The sequence below is a fragment of the Anabrus simplex genome, chromosome 2 (assembly GCF_040414725.1).
Source record: "Anabrus simplex isolate iqAnaSimp1 chromosome 2, ASM4041472v1, whole genome shotgun sequence".
Classification (NCBI taxonomy): Eukaryota; Metazoa; Arthropoda; class Insecta; order Orthoptera; family Tettigoniidae; genus Anabrus; species Anabrus simplex.
Window position 1 is genome coordinate 675,375,759 of NC_090266.1, and position 14,129 is coordinate 675,389,887.

Here is a 14,129-nt window from a genome sequence, read left to right on the forward strand (position 1 = left end):
CCTCACTTTTCTTCAAGCTCCAAAATCTACAGATAACATGTTTGCCTTGTCCAGGACCATGGAATCCTTAACAGTAACACTTCGAAGTACATTACAGATGAGGGAGTGACTCTGGGGAAGACGTTATGCATATGTATTGACTGGAAAACTCACTCAGGACTCACTCACTTCGGAATCATTACAAGTGATAAATATCATTTTAGATCCGTAGTGATGATATTTGATTGAAATAATAACAATAACTTCATTTATTAATTTGTCCACCTCAATACAGTAAATACAATACAATAATACAATTGTGTTGATTAGGTAGAAAAATTAATAAATTAACTTACTGTTATTATTTCAACTTCGGAATCAAGCATTCGATCAGTTCGGATGACCATCCATTCAAGATAGATTTTCTTTATTTGCATTTACTACAATGTATCTACGTTCTTGTACAGCAGGCACTATCACTTGAAGGAAACTGTGAGCTTAAAAGTGAATTAGTGCTGACGTCCTTCTTAAACCAAATGTGAATGTTGGCCTGGGATGTGAAAGTGCGCAACAAGATGGTAAAAAAGTCAGTGGAAACTTCCATAAAAGAAAAAATTGTTATTCAAGACAGTTTAAATATCGAAGATTGGGAAAGTGCTGTGCCGGAGTTGAGCCCTGCCCCCGATCGATCCTTCAATAGAAAAGTGTTTGGTTTATCATGTGGCTGGGTATGTTGTTAGGCAATCCTCAAAATTTTTTAAGTGTATATCCTGTGTTCATTCTCTCAGTCACGAAACTGGAAGTCATTTATCAGTTCTTACGGAAATTTAAGATTATGGATCCGGCAGTGGCACGAGGTTTCTAACACGTCCGTCTAAATGTGTGGGTGACATTCGTTTTCAAACTGAAAGGAAAATTAATTAAAAACTGAGCTGGTCTAGGTTGATGTAGGGTGATATTTATTACGAGTGTCTTGACTCGATTGAGGTGATTTCAGTTGTGCCATCAGGAGCTGGCTGTTGTACTGAACACATTTGGACATTATTCCAAAACTGGTCTACCACCAAAGTGCCGATTCCTCTTCAGAGCGACAGAAATCTGCAGAGAACTGCAAGCTCGACAATCTGCTAAGTCTACGTGTGAACTATTGAAAGTGGTGATGATGACGCTTTTTGTTTAAAGGGGCCTAACATCGAGGTCATCGGCCCCTAATGGTATGAAATGAAATAACAAAAAGTTCAAATTCATCCACTGACCAAAATAAAACAAAAAGTGTCATGAAGAATGAATGGATGGACATGAACTCCACAAAAAACTAAAAAACAAACATACAAACGAAAACCAGTGGATCAGACTCAAAAAAAGATCGTAAATAATATTATTACTGACCAAGGGACCACTTATAAAGCACAATGATGCTTGATGTCTAAAGGAGTGCAAAATCCACGTCTAAGGCCCCACAGAATGGTACATGTCGCGAGTAAAGTAGAACCATGGCATCTGTCATGTTGGTGTACTAATCAAAAGTAGCGAAGACTCACGGTGTTCCACAGAAGATGGTACTACTCAGAAGGATTGCACTTCGTACTGGGAACGCAGACCTATGGTGTTTCTCACACAATGGCGCCACTGAAAACCAACGCAAACCGATAAGTTTCCCCACCTAGGTGTACTAATCACGGGCGCTGGTATTCCCGTGGTGTTCCTCCCACAGTGGGTACTAATCACACGCAACGCAGACCCACGGTGCCACTCATATAGCGGTACAACTCACAGGCTACGCCCAGACCCGCGATGTTGCTCACATGGGTAAGACGCGCGGATACTGGAAACCCCGAGGCCAGCCTCTTTACTGCTACTAATCACAAACCTATTTTGTACCAATTTAGTGGTACTACTCACAAGTACAGGCAACCCATGGTGTTCCCCGCATGATGGTACGAATCAAGAGTAGTTTCATGGTTCTAATTCAATCATCCCTTGGTCGCCCCTTGTAGTCGCCTCTTACAACAGGCAGGGGATACCGCGGTTGTATTCTACATGTGCGTCCCCCACCCACAGGGGGTAGTGTGTTTGGTCTGCGAGAGGTATTTTATTTCCCTCAAGTCCGCCGGCAAGCCGGTTAGGACCCCCCTATCCACCACCTGGGACGCACCATGTGGGAGTATCACCTCTCCCCCTGCTACGCCAGCGTAGTAGGTTCGTGGTATCGAAAGTGACCTCAAACTAGTTTTTTTGAGTAATTTACTTCATTTAATTTATTTGAGAAAAGTGAGTGTTATTTACAATCTGGTGTATGTTTAAGTATTCTTTAAGTATGTAAAGCACAATATTGCTTTCGCTTATTGTAATGTTTCATTTTATTTCGTGTGTTCTCTTGTTAAAGTTCAAAGGTATTTCTTCATGGGGACTGAATATTATTTATAACTTTCTGCCAGTATTATTCATGTGTTGTATTTGATTATTTGAGTATCAATGTAACTTCCATTAAATCAGCTAACCATGGAGCGTTGGTGTTAGGCTCCACTAGCGCCGCTCTGCGGGAGCGCGCTTGAACTCTGTGAATGATCTCACTTGGTATTCTATTCACCATGACGTAACCTAGCATTAGTCAAGTTCATCCCATCATGTTCTGCAGTCAAGCCGGTACAAGCTGGTAGCTACATCTGACCAGTTTCCTGGACTCGCCCACTCTCTCTTAACCCATTCCATCCCACATCTATGAAATAGCGGGCTACTTCAGGACAATCTCATCCCACAATGGGAGTGGCACGACATGAGACATGCCTACCTATGCAGATTTCTACTTTACACTCAGTGAATCAGGAGCTGGAGATGGAAGTTGAGACACTTCCTTCTTATACGTGTGGGATTCTATTTCTGGCAGTTCACTTAGAAACTCAACCCCAAAGCTTTTAGATTCATACTTACGACGATTTTCTTTCACTAAAACGTGAAATAAGAGCTATTTGATTTTTAATGTCCATTAAATTTATAAGTAAGAGGGCGACAGAAAATGAATCTTTTTTTTAATTTCCTAGAAATGGGAACCTGACTTAAACTTCATAGAGAAAATTTTGCTTTTATTGACAAATTATAGTAGCCTACAGATATCTAACTTCGTTAAACATTGCATCCCTACACCATCTTATAGATCTGGAAGTGCATAGGTCAAAAAGCACAGAAGACATAAGCTTATATAATATATAAAATGTATAAAAACCATCAAACATTAAGTAACTTACTTTGTTTCATCTGTTCCTTTGAAAAAGGAATGAACAATCTCATGAAATGCTACGGCAAGAGGTATAGTATCCGCTATACCAATGGTGAGAGGTGAAGGCCCTCTCGAGGAACCAACTGGAACACCTGCAGTTCGAAACTCCAAGCTGCCAACGCTGTCAGCCCGTGAGATAGGTGCTGGACTCATTCGTCCACGACAAGATGCTCCCTGAAGCAGAGACAAGTGAGGGACAAGTAATGTAAAGAAATTCTTTATTACCACTTGAACAGGTACAGAAACCATGAGTAGTAAGGCTACACATACTTACTTCCCCTCGTCTTGATGGCGGCCTTGGAATTGCAATTGTCCCTTGAGTTGGAGTAGGAGTTTGTCTAGATTGTTTGGGAGGTAAAGCTGGTTGCATTTCACCCACTTCAGAGAAGAGGTCACCTAGATCTAAATCAACATAGACCATTAGGTACATGAAAACAAGAACTTAAAAAATGTAGGATTACTGGTACACAATTTCCTAGAAGTCCTTCAGGTCCTTTCATTACGAATCATCTACAAAATAATGTTTTACCCCACCACTAATCATCTCCCACAAGTCCAACCCCAATTCCCCATGGTGGGAGATGGGCAATGGCATGAAGTAGGGGATGGCCTGGAGGAGTGAAATAGAGCTGGGACTTAGTGTGCCCTGGGACCGCAATGGTAGCTGTGAAGGCCCTGCAGGAACCCTGGAAAAAGATGGCTAACAGGGCTCCGATGAACTCTGCTGAAGTTCTCAATGACAGTGAAGAGTTCTTAGAATGGCAGAACTAGCAGAAGCAGCAACCCAGCTTTCCAGGGAAAATTGGATTAGCAACCACTGCCTTGTGGGGAAGGGGAAGAATCCCTAAAGGCTAAAGGAGAGAACCCCTAGAGAAAACCCCCAGATGCCTGGAAGCAGAAAGGGGTAGCCCCCCACCAGGATAGAGTGGTCATGCTAACCTGAATAAACCTCATCAAAGAAACCAAAACAAGAAATAGCTGGAATGATTCTAAAAGCTATGAAAAAGGCACTTGAATTGGATTCTGAAACATTCAAACCATGTGGCAGACTGGGAAAGTTGAAGAACTGTCAACAGAAATGATGCAGTATCGACTGACAATTTTGGGTATTAGCGAGATGAGATGGACAGGTTTTGGAGAAATAAAAACAAGGAATGGAAGTACTCTGCTGTATTCAGGAAGAGAGGATGACAACAATGCTGAGAGGGTAGCGCTACTACTGAGTAGCACAGCAAAGAAGAGTTTGTTAGAATGGCATCCTATTTTTGGATGGATAAGCACTGCACAATTTTCATCTAGAGCAAGACCACTTAACATAGCACAATGCTATGCACTGACTGGGATGGCTGAAGAGGAGAAATACAGTTTTAATAATAAAGTACATGAAACTTTACAAAGTATATGGAAAAGAGATATTGTTATGGTAATGGAAGACTTAAATGTAAAAAGTGGAAGTGCTAACCAAGGCCTGGAACAAATTATGGGAAGGTATGGTATGGGAACCCAAAATAATGGGGAATGATTCATCAATCTGTATGGTATGTGTGGATGAAACTTGACAAAGTATATGGAAAAGAGAGCACAGACAATCAGGTCAATATGAAAGAGTGAAGTATAATACCAGTAGGTGCAAGGAAACTACCATCAAAGGAGAGTTCTCAATATAACTTCAAAATCGGTACAAAGAGCTGGCATATTGAAGCAGGAAGAGATCACAGATATAGACAAAATTTGAACTAAGGCTAAAGAAGCAAATACAAACTCAACATGTGAGGTGGTACTTGGAGTGAAAAAGATAGAAAGACATGACTGGGTTTCACAAGACACTTAACTGAAGAGAGATGAATAGCTAAAACTAAGAAATATGCTACTAAAACAGGAGACACTAAAGAGAGGACCCCACAGGAATACGCTGCCATCAATCGATCAGCTAAGCATTGTTTTCGCAGGGACAAAAGAACGTTTGTTAATTAGCTAGCCACAGGAGCAGAGCAAACAGCGGAAGTAGGAGAAGTAACAACTGTGTATAACATCACAAGACAATTGGCCAACAAGAAATTTGATGGTAGTAAGCCAATTAACCCTAAAACTGCGGACCGTCTTTCTGGAAGACGGTGCACTGTTTCGTCAACTGTGATCGTCTTTCTGGGAGATACTGTCGTTCTTCCAACATAGGTTTACAACTGGTCACTAGATGGCACTAATATAGATACCAGATGAATACTTTTATTTTCACTTTTGAAAGTCTTTGAAAAACAAACAATGGTCTGGATAAGTTTATATAGCCATAGAAGTGAAAGTACTTTCTCATGCTCTTAGAATCAAGATGGCAGTCCACTTTGTTGACAATTCCGAAATCAAGCGCCTGATTTTCGAGGATCATAGTGACACTACTGATGGTAACATTGGTTATTGTGTTAATTCTGATGACAATATTATTCCTGAAAGTAGTGAAAGTGACAGCGAAGTACAAGGTGCCTCGGAAGTAATGGGAAACTCCGATAATCGGAATGATGTTCAAGGCGGTGCAGGTTATGTTGTTATTGGCAGTACATCAATATTTGAAGAAACAAACAAAGGGATAAGTGTGAAGTATTGATATTTGTGTAGATTGTTAAAAAGGACTTTGATCAAAATACAGGGAAGAAGAAATTGACCTAAGAAAACTAAGATAAGCTGTACATTCAGAGGAGGAGAGGAAGACCTAATATGGCATGGAGGAGATCAGTGGAGATAGAGAGTAAGCAGCTTAGGTATACAAGGAGAAAGCTGAAATACATGGCACGTCACAGACCCAGATGGCAAAACCCTTGGTCTCATATGCTTCTCAACAGAAGTAAGCAAGCAAAGTAAGTAAGTAAACCACTAATCACTGTCCACACTTCAAGCTTTAATGCCAGAATATTAATGAGAAGAACTTTTTCTTAGCAACATTCAGAAAATAATTTACCATTCAAATATGTAATGATTTACGAGAATGTAACATATAATGAAGCATAATATATTATGAAAACAGAACCCCCCCCACACTGAACTGAGGTAAAAAGATTCGGTATACACTACATTACTATAACCTACATTGCCATTAATGAATGAACACCAGCTGAAGGGAAAGGAAACTAGTCCCATATGTCCCTCAAGCAAGTCATGAGCCTCTATTAGGCCATAGGTGCTCTGTACAAATATTTACTAGTTACAGCAGTGAAAATGGATATATGACTAAAGCTCAGGGAGGCTGAAACAGGCATGATTATCAATGCTCACCGATTTGGTCATTCCATCATATTACCAGCCAGTTTCAGATACCCTGTTCAACAATGAGTAATGTAGTAGTGAAATGGAAATACCCGAGAGTTACAAAACCCCAATTTTGTCCAGGGAAGCAACAACAATTAATAGATAGGGACTGTCGAGATCTTCGGTGAAGTCAAGCCAACAAGCTTTGTTAAAGCTGTGGCCACAGACTATTGAGTGACATGTGAAAATTACATCAGCACTGGTAACATTAGTCAAAAGGTGTGTGCACTTGGATTCCATAGGTAGACTGCAGCAAGTAAAACAAGGAACACTAAACTACCACCTGCCGTCGACTACAGTGGTGCAACACCCATCACCTGTGGAACAGAGAACGATGGAAGAGCATCCAGTGGTGCGAGGAATCATACTACACATAGTGGCAGTCCGATGGACATGTATAGATCTTATAAATTCCAGGCAAGTGTTACTTACTGGAGTGCAGTGTTTCCACTGTGAAATCTGGCAGAGGTCCTGTTTTTGACGGTCTGGTCTTCGTCCACTGGTTTTACTTTCTTGAACCATGAATACCAATGCCTATTGGGCAATATCAGACAATTTTACGCTATCTACCCTTTAGCAACAATTTGGAATTGGTCCTTTTCATTGTTGACAGTCCAGACTCCCCCAAAATGGCTAAAGAACTGTTCACCATATTACAAAAAGAATGTAAGAAAATACCTGCAGACATCTACCAAAACTTAGTACCAAGACTTTCTAGAACAGTAGGGGCTGTGATAGAGGTGATGTGCTGATCTATATTATTCTGATACCACAGCAGCAAACGGTCAAGCCAGTAACTATGGGTGTCTGGTCATTAATTACTCAGGATATGAAGCTTGGACATTCTAATCTCTAAGTATGCATATTAAACAACTACACTGGAGACACCAATACTTCAAACTGCCACAACTGAAGACATTTATCCTTACTTATTATCTTCCTTGTGACTTTCAAACCTTGCCTCTAAAACCATCATGCATTCATTATTTCACTGGATAGACCAGTGTTCTGCAACAATTTTTCTACTTGCAGCACACCCACGATTCAAAATATGTGAAGATGTTGATGTTGTTGTTTGGGTAATCAGTCCACAGTCTGGTTTGATGCTGCTTGCTCTCCATGCTGACCTATCCTGTGCTAACCTTTCCATCTTTGTAACTACTACATTTTACATCTACTCTAATCTGTTTGTCATATTCTTACCTTACTCTATACCTGCTGTTTTTCCTGCCTACACTTCCCTCAAAAACTAACTGAACAAGTCCTGAGTGTCTTAAGATATGTCCTATCATTCTAGTTCTTCTTCTACCAGGCGAGTTGGCCATGCGCGTAGAGGCGCGCGGCTGTGAGCTTGCATCCGGGAGATAGTAGGTTCGAATCCCACTATCGGCAGCCCTGAAAATGGTTTTCCGTGGTTTCCCATTTTCACACCAGGCAAATGCTGGGGCTGTACCTTAATTAAGGCCACGACCGCTTCCTTCCAACTCCTAGGCCTTTCCTACCCCATCGTCGCCATAAGACCTATCTGTGTCGGCGCGACGTAAAGCCCCTAGCAAAAAAAGTTCTTCTTGCCAAACTTTGGCAAATTGTTATCCTGTCAACAATTCAATTCAGTATCTCTTCATTTGTGCTTCAATCTAACCATCTGTAACACCACATTTCAAAAGCTTCTATTCTCTTTCTTTTTGAGCTAGTTATCACCCATGTTCCACTTCCATACAATGCCACACTCCAGGCAAAATTCTTCAAAAATGTCTTTCTAATTCCTATATCAATGTTCGAAGTGAGCAAATTTCTCTTCTTAAGAAAGGCCTTCCTCGCTTGCGCTACTCTACATTTTGTCCCCTCCTTAGTTCTACTGTCATTAATTATTCTACCAAGGTAACAATAGTCATCTACTTCCTTTAAGGCTTCATTTTCTAATCTGATATTTCCTGCATCACCTCACTTAATTTGACTGACTCCATTACTTTTGTTTTGGATTTATTTATTTTCACATCTTGTATTACTCCTCCAAGGTTGTGTCCATACCATTCAAAATTTCTCCAGATCTTCTGCCGACTCCGATAGAATAACAATATCATCGGTGAATCTGAGTTTTGATTTCCTCTTCTTGAAATGTGATTCTTTTTCCAAATTCCTCTTTGATTTCCTTTACTGCTTGTTCTATGTAAAAATAGTAAAGGACAGGACCAAACTGTCGCCTTGCCTCACACCTTTCTCGATTGCTGCTCCTTTTTACTAGTCTGACTCTAGTAAAGTAAACTTGTGTCCTCATCCCGAGGTGGTGCAGCTCTTTTCACGCACACCCCCAATGGAGGTGAGCTGCATGTACTATTTCAACCACATGCCAGCCCTCCTGCTATTCTTAAATTTCTGGCAGTACCGGGAATCAAACCCGGACCCCCGAGGACGGCAGCTAATAACACTAACCGTTACGCTACAGAGGCAGACGTCTTTAACTCTTATCACTGCAGACTGACTTTTATACAGATTGTAATAAATCTGATTCTGAACTCCTTCGGAATCTCAAATAGCTTGGTCCAATCAACATTATCAAATGCCTTTTTTAGATCCACGAATGCCATGTACGTAGGCTTTTCTTTCTTAATTCGATCCTTTAAGATCAGACGTAAACTCAGGATTGCTCCAAATTTCTTCTGAAGGCAAACTGATCTTCTCCCAACTCAGTTTCAACCTGTCTTTCCATTCTTCTGTAAATAATATGTGCTCCTATTTAGGTCTCTCTAAGCTCTGTCAAACTCTGACCTCAAAATTGGGTCTCCCATTTCTTCAGAATTAACAGTTTCTTGTTCCAGAACCTTATCTACTTCTTTCCCTTGATACAATTGTTCAATATGTTCCTGCCATCTTTCTGCCTTGTCTTCTTTCCTTAGAATGTTTTTTTTTCATCTGAGTTGTTAATATTCATACACCTAGTTTTCCTTTCTACAAATGTTTCCTTGATCAATCAATCCATCAATCAATCAGTCAGTCAATCAATGATCTGCATTTACGGCTTTCACCCAGGTGGCAGATTCCCTATCGTTTACCTCATAGTCACATTTATTCACAGTTGTTTACCTAGCTCTTTTTTAAATATTTTCAACAAACTTGGAAATGTATCAAACATTTCCTTTGATAATTTATTCCAGTCCCTTACTCCTCATCCCATAAGTTAATATTTGCCCTGATCTGTCATCTTGAATTCCAATTTTTTTCTGTATGCAGCATCTACATTTCCTACAATCAAACAACCTTCAACATCCTTGCACTTCCCTTTCAGCCATTCTTCCTTAGCTGACCTGCACTTTCTATCTACATTCTTTAATCACCTGTATTCCTTTCTGCTCTCCTAATCTCTTGCATTCTCATACTTCTGCCATTCATCAATCAGGCCTAATATCTCCTGGGTTATCCACTGATTCTTACCTGATCTTATTTTTCTTCCTAACTTTTATTCAGCAGCCCTACTGATCTCATTCTTCATGACAGTCCACTCTTCATCTATTGTGTTTTGTTCAGCCATTTTGTTTAGCCCTTGTGCAACATGTTCCTTGAAACAATCCCTTACACACATTTCTTTCAAATTATTTAGATTTCATCTTCTTGCATTCCTTCCTGTCTTCAATTTATTCAACTTCAGATGACATTTCATGACCACCACACTGTGGTCAGAGTCCAAGTCTGCTCCTGGAAACATCTTGAGATCCAACACCTGGTTCCTGAATCTCTGCTTATTAATATTATTATTATTATTATTATTATTTAGGGGCGAAAGATCTTCGTAGGTCGATGCCCTGAACAAATAGCAAAATAATATTATTATTATTATTATTATTATTATTATTATTATATATTTTGCGAATGAGCCCATTAGGACTACGCAAGGTACTTAGAGACAGGCATTTGCCTTTCTTTGTGCCCACACTTCCTTCATTCGTTAGCTGTGTGCTTCTTTTCTCTCTTGAGACCATGTTGTTCCGGTCTTCTTCTTTGGTTTTTCCTCTTGGTCAACTTGCCACTTATGAACTTTGGTTCTGAAGCTAACCCGGCTTTGGATGTCTTCAGGTGTAATTCCTGCCAGTTTGAGATCTGTTTTAATTTCGCCAATCCATTTTATTGTGTCCGTTTTGGCTTTACATCGGTTTTCATAAAATTCAACTATTTGCTTGGTAAGTCTATCTGTGTTCATCCTTTTTATATGTCCAACCAAAGAATCTTAATCTGCGTTTTCTGATGTCGCTGTGAATGTTAGAAAATTGTTTGAATTCCTGTTTCCCTCTAAGGTGGTACTGTTCATCTACGAGTTTTGGGCCTAAAATTTTTCTAATGATCTTGCATTCCTTTTTCTGAATATTTTCTAGATCAGTTTTCCTGTTCAAAATTAGTGTCTCTGATCCATAGAGGCATTCTGGTTTTATAACTGTATTATAGTGCCTTAGATTTGCATGCTTGGAGAGACACTTTTTGTTATAGATATTTTGGGTGAGTCTATATGCAGTTTCCATTTTTTGGCATCTAACTTCATTAGCTTTTGTTTCCATTCCATTTTCCTGAATTATTTCACCGAGATATTTGAATTTCTGGACCCGTTTTATTTTGCCATATTTTGTCTCCATGAATTTAGGGGCTTCTTTGTTGCAGGTCACGTATTCAGTTTTTTCAAACGATATTTGGAGGCCGACTTTTTCCGCTGTTTCTTTCAGGAGTTCGATCTGGTTTACGGCTGTTGAAACGTCATGAGTTAAGATTGCCAGATCGTCCGCAAATGCCAGGCAGTCTACTGCTAATTTACCCCTACCAAGAGTGATTGGTTGGTCAATCTTGAGGACAGACTTCTGTTTGCGCCATTCCTGTATTACCTTTTCAAGGACGCAGTTGAAGAGTAGTGGAGAGAGCCCATCTCCCTGTCTTACTCCTGTTTTGATCGGAAAAGGGTCTGAGATTTCCTGCCAGAATTTAACCTTAGATTTTGTGTCTGTCAATGTCTCTTTTACAATTGCGAGTGTTTTCCGGTCTAGACCCTGTTCTTTTAATATTTGAAACAGTGATTGACGATCAACTGAATCATAGGCCTTTTTGAAATCAACAAAAGTACAAACTACATTTTTGCTACAAATTCTCTGATGCCTTAGGATTAACTTTAGGTTCAAAATTTGCTCTGAACATGAACGGCCTGGTCTGAAACCTGCTTGATATTCTCCAATTTTTGGTTCTGTTGCTGTTGGGCTCTATCGAGAAGCCACAGACAAAATTTTGTAGGCAACAGATACCAATGAGATTCCCTTGTAGTTATTTACGTCTGTTCTGTCTCCTGAATTAGTGCACTTTTCCAATCTTCTGGAATTTGTTCTGTTTCCCAAATCTCTTGGATGATACCGGTGAATTCTTTTTTAGTATTTGGGCCTGCTGATTTGAAAATTTCTGCTATGATCCTATCCTCACCTGCAGCTTTATTCATTTTAAGTCATTTTATCTGTCTGGTAATTTCTTCTTCATCCGGTGGTACTGAATTTGGGTTTGTGAAGTCAGGTTCCTGCGGTGGAAATCTTTGTGTTGGCTCTGGGCAGTTAAGCAGTTCTTCAAAATACCTTGCAAGTTCAGTGCAGTTTTCTTGATTGTTCAGTGCAAATTGCCCATTTACTTTCTTAAAGCAAAGGCTTTGTGGCTGATACCCTGTTAGCTTTGTTTTGAAGTTCTTTATTATTATTATTATTATTATTATTATTATTATTATTATTATTATTATTATTATTCATTCATTCATGTCATTTTTGCCCTTATGGACAGTGTTTGAACTCTAATATCTCATGATGACAATTTTCACTTCTTTCCCTTCTTCCTCTTCTCTTCCCAAAATCTCTTCATCCTTTGGCTGTGCTCCTGTTCCCTTTGTTCTGTCCACAATGTTCCTGTCTTCTTCTTCTCATTTACTATAAATTTTGTATTCCTAATTTTGTTTCTGAATTCTTTTCCATCTCCTGTCGTTTGCCTGTTGATCCCCACCTGCCATAAGTCTTCCTCTATTTCATGATACCAATTTGTTTTCTTGCTTGAACTGTTTATTACATCAAAGATTTTCTTTGTAAGTCTGCTGTTGTCCATTCTCTGTATGTGCCCATAGAAAGTTAGTCTGCGCTTCCTGGTCATGTCTGTGAGTCTGTCAGTGTGCTGGTACAGTTCTTCGGTAGGTCGTTTCATCCATATGCCGTCTCTGTGTATTGGTCCAAATATTTTTCTGAGAATTTTAGTTCTATTTTTTCTGTCTCTATGATGCCTGATACTCCAATTGCAGTCATTTCTGATGCATACAATGCTTCCGGTAATACGACTGTGTTGTAGTGTCTAAGTTTGGCCTGTCTTGATATGCTTTTCTTATTATAATGGGACCATGTGAGTTTGTATGCTTTCTGGAGTTTTTCCGTTTTCAGTCTGTTAGACGCCTCGTTTGATCCTCCTATTTGTATGCATTCCCCTAAATATTTAAATTATTTGACTCTTTTTTATGGATCCATATACAGTATGCATGGCGTTCACATTGTTGTTCTGTCGTTCCATGTATTGGGTCTTCTCGTAAGATATCTGTAGACTGTTTTGGCAGCTATTTCATGTAAGCGTTCTAGTGCTTCCTTTACGTCCTGTGTATTATTGCTGAGTATGGCTATGTCATCTGCAAATGCCAGACATTTTATGATGGTTTTTGTTTCACGTGTTCTTCCCAGCTGTATTCCTTTAACTTGTTCCTCCCACTGCTTGATAATTTTGTCTAACACCATGTTGAACAAGAGTGGTGAGAGCCTGTCTCCTCGTTGGACACCTGTGTGTATCTGGAAGGGTTCTGAAATTTTTCCCATGAACTTTATCTTGGAGGCGGTGTCTGTAAGCGTCTGTTGTATAAGTGCTCTGGTTTTTCTGTCAATGCCATATTCTTCCAGGACGTCAAAGAGTGTCTGTCTGTCTATAGAGTCATACACTTTTTTAAAGTCCACAAACGTAACTACAGTGTTTGTTTGTCTGACTTTCAAAAGTGTTCTCAAGTTCCAGATCTGTTCGATGCATGATCTCCCTTTTCTGAAGCCTGGCTGGCATTCCCCTATTTGTGGATCTGCTTGTGGTTCTAGCCTGTTTAATAGCACCTTAGTGAAAATTTTCTACGCAACTGGTACTAGCAAAATACCTCTGTAATTATTTGGATCTGCCTTATCACCCTTTTTATGTAATGGGTGGATTAATGCACATTTCCATTCCTCTGGCACTTTCTCTGTGACCCAAATTTCTGTGATAATCTTATGGATCTTTTTGGTGATGTTTTCATCTTGGAGCTTCCAGATATCGGCGATAATACCATCCTCTCCTGCTGCTCTGTTATTTTTCATTTGTTTTATGATTTCCTCTATCTCTTCCATTGTGGGTGGATTAGAATTGGGGTTGGATGTAGTTCTTTGGAATGTTAGTTTTCTGTGTGTTTCTTGCAATTAAAAACTTTATCAAAGTAATTTTTGAGAATTTTACACTTTTCTTTTGTGTTTGTTTTCAGTGATCCATCTGTTCTTCGGAAGCAGAGGCTAGTAGG

The 14,129-nt window shown here is 39.7% G+C and overlaps 1 protein-coding gene across 9 annotated transcripts in view; it reads right to left on the reverse strand.

Annotated features, from left to right (window-relative positions):
* The window catches only part of LOC136864355 (F-BAR domain only protein 2), a 573,880-nt gene that overhangs the window by 74,757 nt on the left and 484,994 nt on the right, over positions 1-14,129 (reverse strand). For all 9 annotated transcript variants that reach the window (XM_067141249.2, XM_067141248.2, XM_067141247.2 and 6 more), the window contains 2 exons: positions 3,531-3,658; positions 3,225-3,430 (listed from right to left, as the gene is read on the reverse strand). In XM_067141249.2, the coding sequence (XP_066997350.1) occupies positions 3,225-3,430; positions 3,531-3,658 (334 nt within the window). The remainder of the gene's footprint in view (positions 1-3,224; positions 3,431-3,530; positions 3,659-14,129) is intronic.